We start from the raw sequence: 9,399 nt of genomic DNA on the forward strand, positions 1-9,399 counted from the left end.
CTTCTCTTGTTGAGGGACAAACTTTGTCTTGGGGTATTGATCTTCTTCCCACTCAACTCCATTTGCATTGAACTTTCGTTCAAAACCAACACCTTGATTCTTCCGGTGCATTCCTTGCTTGCGCACAATTTCCTCGAATTGCTTACTCCCGGCAAGGCTTTTGTACACTCCTTTCTCTATAATCCCCTTCAATAAGCTATTTTCTTGCTCAAGTGTAACTTGGCTAAGAGAATCATTAGTGGAATCAAGAGAGCTACTAGAAGTAACAATATTGGATTTAGCATGATCATTGTTACTACTAGAGGAAGAATCTTTCTTGTTAGACTTGACTTGAGGCATGTAAGTGGATAAGAGTAAACGCTTGGCAATGTAAGAAGAACTTTTCTTGCGGAGATCATCATTGATTGCTTTTAAGAACTCATGCTCTTGCTCAAGATTGAGCTTTTAAAAGCATAATTTCTCATGAGCTCTTAAAATTTCTCGATGATCTTCGAAGATGGTTTCATGAGATAACTTAAGAGTGTTTAGTTCTTTAGTTAGGGCCTCAATCTTCTCCTTATCATTGTCATTCGTTTTATCTTGATTAGCATGTTTAATTGACATTTCATCATAGTATTCATCACTAGAGTTGTCAACAAGCAAATCATCACCTAACAAGTCATCTTCATCACTATTGAAATCAACATACTCGGGGTGTGTTACCTTAGGACCTTTAGCCATGAAGCATCTTCCAATTCCTTCATTTGGTGAGTCAAATATGTCGTAGGAGTTGGTTGACACAAGTGCTAGACCGGCAACACCTTCATCTTGAGTATCTTCGGAGTCGGAGTGATAACTTCTCTCGGAGTGGCTGTCGGAGTCGGAGCCGGATACCCATTCACCAACATGAGCTTGGTGTCTTCGTCTTGTGTAGCTCCTTGATGATTTTTCCTTCCTTTCCGAATCCTTGCTTCTCCGTGAGTATCTTCGTTCATAACGATCATCTCTACTCCTTCTCTCTCTTGGTGGTGATCCTTTGCTTCTTCTTCTTGGAGAATCTTCTCTTCTCTTGTAGGGAGCCGTACACTCATTGGAATAGTGTCTGGGTCTTCCACAATTGTAGCAGTTTCGCTCTCGACTAGAAGATCTTTTGTCATTGTAGGACCTTGACTTGAAGCTTCTATCTTTGCTTCTACTCTTGTAGAACTTGTTGAAGTTCTTCACCATTAAGCTCAATTCTTCATTGAAGTCTTGTTTCTCACTTGATGATGTAGGGGCTTCACATGAGGCTTTATAGGCACCACTTGATTTGTTGTGAAGTTCCTCTTTATCCTTAAGTGACATCTCATGAGCAACAATTTTTCCAATCACCTCCGTTGGCTTGAAATCTTTGTAATTTGGCATCATTTGGATCAATGTGCACACGGTATCATATTTTCCATCCAAGGCTCTTAGAATCTTCTTGATGATGAATTTATCGGTCATCTCTTCACTTCCTAAGCCGGCAATCTCATTTGTGATGAGAGCAAGCCTAGAGTACATTTCAGCGACACCTTCACCATCCTTCATCTTGAACTTGTCAAGTTGGCTTTGAAGCACATCCAACATGGATTCCTTGACAGAGTCGGTACCTTCGTGCATATCAATCAAAGTGTCCCAAATTTCCTTTGCATTCTCAAGGCGGCTGATTTTGTTGAATTCTTCGGGGCACAATCCGTTGAAGAGAATATCACAAGCTTGAGCATTGTATTGCAACATCTTCAACTCATCCACGGTAGCTTCACGGTTCGGTTCTCTCCCATCAAAGAAGTCACCTTGCAAACCAACAGACACAATAGCCCAAACGGCGGGGTTATGTCCAAGAATATGCATTTTCATTTTATGCTTCCAACTAGCAAAATTAGTACCATCAAAGTAAGGACCTCTACGGTGATAATTTCCCTCGCTAGACGCCATACTCTCCTAGGTTGTGAAACCAAGGCTATGACCACCAAAAGCTATGGAGATCAAGCAAATGGAGACCAAAGCTCTGATACCACTTGTAGGATCGAAGTATGTCTAGAGGGGGGTGATTAGACTACTTGACCAAATAAAAACTTAACCTTTTCCCAATTTTAGTTCTTGGCAGATTTTAGCTATTGTAGGACAAGTCAAGCAATCATCACACAATTCAAGCAAGCATGCAAAGAGTATATTGGCAGCGGAAAGTAAAGCATGCAACTTGCAAGAATGTAAAGGGAAGGGTTTGGAGGATTCAAACGCAATTGGAGACACGGATGTTTTTCCCGTGGTTCGGATAGGTGGTGCTATCCTACATCCACGTTGATGGAGACTTCAACCCACGAAGGGTAATGGTTGCGCGAGTCCACATAGGGCTCCACCCAAGGGTAACGGTTGCGCGAGTCCACACAGGGCTCCACCCACGAAGGGTCCACGAAGAAGCAACCACCCACAAAGGGTCCACGAAGAAGCAACCTTGTCTATCCCACCATGGCCATCGCCCACACAGGACTTGCCTCACTAGCGGTAGATCTTCACGAAGTAGGCGATCTCCTTGCCCTTACAAACTCCTTGGTTCAACTCCACAATCTTGTCGGAGGCTCCCAAGTGACACCTAGCCAATCTAGGAGACACCACTCTCCAAGAAGTAACAAATGGTGTGTAGGTAATGAACTCCTTGCTCTTGTGCTTCGAATGATAGTCTCCCCAACACTCAACTCTCTCTCATAGGATTTGGATTTGGTGGAAAGAGGGTTTGAGTGGAAAGCAACTTGGGAAGGCTAGAGATCAAGATTCATATGGTAGGAATGGAATGTCTTGGTCTCAACACATGAGTAGGTGGTTCTTTCTCAGAACATGTGAGTTGGAATGGTGTGTGTGTTCTGATGGCTCTCTCACTGAAAGAGAAGGAGGTGGAGGGGTATATATAGCCTCCACACAAAATCCAACCGTTACACAGTTTTCCAATCTCGGTGGGACCGAATTAATAAACTCGGTCGGACCGAAAATGTAAACCTAGTGACCGTTAGTGATTTTCGGTGGGACTGACATGCAACTCGGTAGGACCGATATGGTTAGGGTTTGGGCATAACGTAATCTCGGTGATACCGATTACACAAACTCGTTGAGACCGAATTTGGTAATTAGCTAACCAGAGAGTTGGTCAGGCAAACTCGGTGGGACCGATTTGCTCTTTCGGTGAGACCGAGTGGAACTCGGTGAGACCGAAAAGTTACAAAGGGGAAACACTGAGTTTACATTGCAATCTCGGTGGGACTGATTCGCTCTTTCGGTGGGACCGAAAAGTTACGAAAGGGAAACAGAGAGTTTGCAACCCCATCTCGGTCAGACCGAGATCCCTATCGGTAGGACCGAATTGCTAGGGTTTGGCAGTGGCTAATGACAAGTGAAACTCGGTGGCGCCGGATAGGAAGAATCGGTAGGACCGAGTTTGGCTTAGGGTTTAGGTCAAATGTGGATATGGGAAAGTAGTTGAGGGTTTTGGAGCATATCACTAAGCACATGAAGCAAGAGGCTCATTAAGCAACACCTCATCCCTCCTTAATAGTATTGGCTTTTCCTAAAGACTCAATGTGATCTTGGATCACTAAAATATAAAATGAAGAGTCTTGAGCTTTTGAGCTTGAGCCAATCCTTTGTCCGTAGCATTTCGAGAGTTCCACTTTCACATCCATGCCATGCCAATCATTGAGCTTTCCTGAAATAATCATCTTGGAATAGCATTAGCTCAATGAGCTATATGTTGTTATGAATTACCAAAACCACCTAGGGATAGTTGCACTTTCACATTTCTGCCCTGGGAGTGCATTGCCACCATATGTGCATTTCAAGCTAAAGGGCAGGGATTCCTGTACGTCCCTGATTCTTGCACTGCTAAACATCTCAAGGAGAGATCTACTAGCGTAGTGATTACTACCATAGAAGGGAATGCTAGTGTGAAAGAGCTTGAGGAAGCATTTTCTGATTACATAGGGACAAAATGGCATTGCACTGCCCGCACTATTGGCCCTGACACTTATGTGATGAGATTTCCCAACCAAAGAGATGTGAAAAAGGCATGTTATAATGATAGAATGATCCTCAAATCTTGTGGTGTGGTAGTTAAGATCGTCCCTTGGTCGTCCAACATTGGGGCCAAAGGGATCATGGAGATGGCATGGGTGAAAGTTGCTAATATCCCTCTGGAAAGAAGAAATGAGAGAAATGTTGCTTATGTTTCTTCTCTGGTGGGCGTCCCTCTCGAGATCGACATGGCCACCCTGCACAAGCCAGAATTTGTCAGGGTCCGGCTGGGATGTCGCAACGTGGACAAGCTCCCTGGGGTTGCTAAGGCAGTGTTGGGCACGCACTTCTTTGATTTTTTCTATGAAATCGAGAAGGTGTTGGTTCGTGACCCAGAAAGAAAGAGAAAAGAAGTGCAGATGGAGGAGGGTGTTAACAAATCCCCTTTTGTGAGAACATCCACATGGGGCAAGCATGACCCTAAGTCTGGACACAAAGGAAAAAATGATGGATATAGTAAAAATAGTGGTGATGGGGACGAGAACCCGGTTGATGATAAAGAAGGAGAAAGCATGGAATCTGAGGAATCAGAAGATAACACACTGTTAATTGAAACCATGGCTGTGGAGGCTTATAACAAAGAAAAAGTGCAGGCCTCTCAGGCAATGTTGGGTGTTGATGACACCAAGCATAATGCTGATGAGATTCAGGTAGAAAAAATAATGCTGATACATGTTTTCATGTTGCTGGTATGCCCCATGATGATATAGCTCATTTAAATGTGGCTATGGATTATGAACAGGTGGTGGAACTTGAGGGAGAGGACCTTTCCAAGTTGGAGAATTCAGATTATCTGGTACAATTTCCTGCCTCCCCTTCTGAGGATGTGGGAGAGGTGATTCTTACACCTCCCCTTTTATCTGAAGAAGTTCAGAGGTTTAGCATGAGGAACTTGCAGAATATGGAGGGAAGAATGCAAGGGAGAGCTGTTGCCATTTCCAAGAAGAGAAATTTGGAAGGTAATTCAGCTAACCATAACTCCTTTGATGCACTTGCTAATCCTGAACTTATGATTCGTGCTGTGAAAATGGGGGTAGCTTTCCCTGACAATAACTTCTCTAATGTGGATATTATTAGAGAGCTTGAAATAGTCAGGGGGGAATGGCCAAAACTGAGAGGGGTCAAAATGTGAGGATAGAAGAGGAAGTGATGTATATCACAAATGGTAAGGGGGACCAAACCCCTGTTAGTACTGACTGGGGGGATGGGGAAGAGGACATGGAAGAGCAATTTACCTTGGTCCGGTCTAGGAAAAGGAAAAGCCCTAAAGTGAAAGTGGCTATTTCCAGGCCCATTACTAGAAGTCAAAAAAATTATGTGGAAAGCACACAGGCTGGCAGCCCTGCCCATAATACCAGGGCCACCAGAGGGGGACGAAAGGGGAGAAGATACAAATGATAGGTCTTATTTGGAATTGCAGGGGGGCAGGAAAGAAAGGAATGAGAACCTACCTGTCCCATATGATTAAGGACCATTCCCTTGACTTTCTTTGTTTGCAAGAAACGTTGAAGAAGAATTTTTTGGATAGTTATTTTAGAAAGCTCGATCCTCACAACCTGTTTGAGTGGGAATGGATCCCCTCTATTGGCAAGGCTGGAGGTATCTTATGTGGGGTTCGGAAGAAAAAGTTTGAAGTAGTTGCTTGGAGAAAAGGCAGGTTCATTCTCCAGGTCTCTCTTTATGATATTAATATGAAAAAATATGGACTCTCTGTAGTGTCTATGGAGCAGCCCATGAGAGGGATAAAAATGATTTTCTTAGTGAATTGGCTGATTTTTGTTGCCATATTCAAACTCCTTTACTGATTGGGGGAGACTTCAATATCCTCAAACATAGTGGAGAGAAGAATAAAAGATTGCGTCGAACAGCACATTCTGACCTGTTCAACTCAATCATTAACACTATGTGTTTGAGGGAGATTTATATGAGTGGGGGCGTACACTTGGTCTAATAACCAAGCTCATCCGACCTTGGAGAAATTGGATCGTGTTCTTATGAATAATGAGTGGGAGGAGATGTTTCCTATGGTTAACATGAAGAAGCTCGTTAGGGAGATCTCTGATCACAATGCTCTCTTATTGTACTCTGATAACCATGTTATCAGAGCCCCACAAAAAAGAGAGTTCAGATTTGAAATAAGCTGGCTAAAATCTGAGGAATTTCTTCCTCTAGTTAGCAAAATCTGGAATCAGAATGTGAATGCCACCGATCCTGTTGATATTCTAAATATCAAGCTAAAAAGATTTAAGAAGTTTTTCAAAGGCTAGGGATCGAATAAATTCGGTCATGCAAAGAAAAGGAAGCAGGAGATTAGAGAAGAACTTGCATTCATTGAGAAAAAAGAAGAGGAGGGGGAGATAGACCATGAACTGTTCTATAGGAAGACTTATCTCCTTGTGGAGATGAATGAAATTCTTGTCAATGAGGAGCTTTTTCTGCTGCAGCAATCTAATGAAAGATGGCTGATGGGGGGATCGCAACACCGCCTATTACCAAAAAATTGCTAACGGTAATAAGCGTCAAAACACTATACATTCGCTTCATGTTGGGAGTACGGTGATCGAGGGGACTGAGAAGCTGCTGGAGCATGCCACTGATTTTTACAAAAATCTTTTTGGGCCGGCTCAGGGGAACATATTCCACCTTGACCCTGATATTTGGGGGGCTGAAGAAAAGCTCGATGAGCTCGACAACGAGATTCTTAATAGGCCTTTCATAGAGGAAGAAGTGAAGAGAGCCTTGTTTTCCATGAAAAGTAACAGGGCCCCTGGCCCAGATAATATCCCCGCTGAATTTTACCAGCATTGCTGGGAGATAGTGAAGAGTGATATCATGAGATTGTTTACTGCCTTTCATGCTGGGGAACTTGATGTCTGTAGATTGAACTATGGCATTATTACTTTACTGCCTAAAATCAATGGGGCAATAAAATTCAGCAGTTTAGGCCGATCTGCCTGCTAAGATGTCCTTACAAGCTGATAACTAAGGTGCTGGATAACAGGGTGGCCCCCTTTGCTGATAAGTTGTTTAGTAGACACCAAAATGCATTTATCAAGCATAGAAATATCATGGATGGAGTATTATCTTTGCATTAAATTCTGCATCATACTTACATCAAGAAGAGGGTGGGTATTGTCAATAAGCTTGATTTCGAGAAAGCGTATGACAAAGTGAATTGGGACTTTCTTTTGGAATGTCTCGAGATGAGAGGATTTGGTCCCACATGGTGTGGGTGGATTAAGAGTGTTTTGGTCGATGGCACAGTAAGTGTGAAGTTGAACAACGTTATGGGCCCATATTTCAAGAGCTTTAAAGGGGTTAGACAAGGGGATCCGGTGTCGCCCTTCCTTTTTAACATTGTTGTTGAGTGCTTGTGTAAAATGGTGCTGCAGGCACAGAAGAATAATTTAGTTGTTGGATTTGCTCCGGACCTTGTTGAAAAAGGAGTGGCCATATTGCAATACGCAGATGATACAATCTTTTGTATTGATCATGATCTAGAAAAGGATGTGAACATGAAGTTGTTGTTATACATTTTTGAGCTCATGTCTGGGCTCAAAATCAATTTCCAGAAAAGTGAGATCCTGTGTGTAGGGGGGATGATGATATCCTTAAGACATATGCTGATATTGTCGATTGTCAAATAGGGCACTTTCCCATGAAGTATCTGGGGGTGCCAGTGACCTTTTCTTCTTTGTGAGTAGCTGACTGGGACTTTTTAGAGTCCAGATTCATTAAGAGATGTGACTCTGGCCTGGGGGGCAATGCCTCATCTGGGGGGCGCTTGACACTGCTCAATGCTAATATTTCTAGCATTGCTTTTTATTACATGTCCATGTACCTTTTATCTAAAACTATTCTGGCCAGGATTGATAAATGTAGAAGGAGATTCTTTTGGCATGTGACCCAGAATAAGAAATGGTACTACCTTGTTAAATGGACTAGAATTTGTAGATCCAAGAATAAAGGAGGGCTGGGTGTGAAAGACTTACATAAACAGAACCTTAGCATGCTTACTAAATGGTGGTGGAAGTTAGAAACTAAATCCGGCCTATGGCAGGATATTGTGAAAGCTAAATATTTCGGTAGGGCTACTATGGCTGACATTAAAATGAAGTGCAATGATTCACCATGCTGGAAAGCTATCATGAAAGTGAAAAATCTTTATATGGCAGGGAGGAGAGTAATTGTACAATCGGGGAACATTGCTAGGCTGTGGATTGACCCCATTGGGGACAATATCCCTCTGGCTGAGCAGTTTCCCCGTCTTTTCTCGATCTGCAATTATCCTCAGTGCACTATTGATAAATGCTTAAATGCTGATCTGTCCTCATTTTTCAGAAGGAGGCTGAATGGTGAGCTTTTTGATCAATGGGCTGTGGTTGGTAATATGGCCAGGAAAGCATGTGTTTCAGATGCCTCTGATGTGATCAAATGGGGCGTGGGTGGTAGAACCTCTTTTACTACCAAATCGGTGTACTCATTCCTGGAAAAGAATGTCGCTGGGTGTGATTACAGATGGATCTGGAGTGCCAGAATCCTCTCAAAATTCAAATATTCCTGTGGCAACTTTTTCAGGATGCTGTCCTGACTAGGGATGTGATGAAACATCGCGGTTGGAAAGGGAATCCGAAATGCTCTTTTTGCGAAGGAAGAGAGACCGCGCAGCACTTGTTCTTTGCTTGCCCTGTTGCCAAGATAACCTGGAGAACAGTGGCATGTATGTTTGGCACTACTTTATGCCCTGATAATATTTGGCAGGCCTACTCTTGGTGTTTTACATTCCTACCTGGGGGGAGTTCTATACAGCAGGGATCGCTGCTGTATGATGGGCGATCTGGTCATGTCGCAACAGGGCCACCTTTGAGTTCAAACCTCTTACGAGCCCGTTTGAATGTATTTTCTCTACCTGTGCCTTAATTTGCTATTGGGCAGGAATGATGAAGCAGGATGACGCGACTACCATGAGGGACGGCGCGAAGATGCTGAAGGAGAATGCGTCGATGATGATGAGGATTTGTGCTGCGAACCGTGAAGAGGCGACCTGTTGATTCTGCTGGAGATGTGTCCATGTGGTTTAGTTTGATGCTTGAGCTGCTCTCCCCTGCGTGGGACTGAACTTATTCTGCTCGACTGTTGCGAGCTTGTGTTTTGTGCTCTTTTGGGGTTGTTTGACCCTTGTTCTTAGCTTCAGAGATATGGTGTCGTCGGGTTTTCGCCCCACAGTGAGTAATCTCGATGGCGAGTGCTCACAGTGGGTTTCCCGGCGATGCTTTAAACTCGGTTCCCCTTTTCTCCTCTTTGGACTGTTGTATTTCCATTATGTTGCAGTAATGG

At 43.4% G+C, this 9,399-nt stretch overlaps 1 protein-coding gene across 1 annotated transcript; it reads left to right on the forward strand.

Annotated features, from left to right (window-relative positions):
- Positions 1-4,421: 4,421 nt before the first annotated feature.
- Positions 4,422-9,113, forward strand: LOC147975253 (uncharacterized). The gene is made up of 3 exons (XM_087519624.1): positions 4,422-4,712; positions 4,805-5,021; positions 8,998-9,113. Exons 1-3 carry the CDS (start codon positions 4,422-4,424, stop codon positions 9,111-9,113), a joined length of 624 nt encoding a protein of 207 aa, XP_087375750.1.
- The last annotated feature ends 286 nt before the right edge of the window (positions 9,114-9,399 follow it).

This window comes from Triticum urartu, chromosome 4A (genome assembly GCF_056163025.1).
Source record: "Triticum urartu cultivar PI428250 chromosome 4A, HENAU_Tu73, whole genome shotgun sequence".
Lineage (NCBI taxonomy): Eukaryota > Viridiplantae > Streptophyta > Magnoliopsida > Poales > Poaceae > Triticum > Triticum urartu.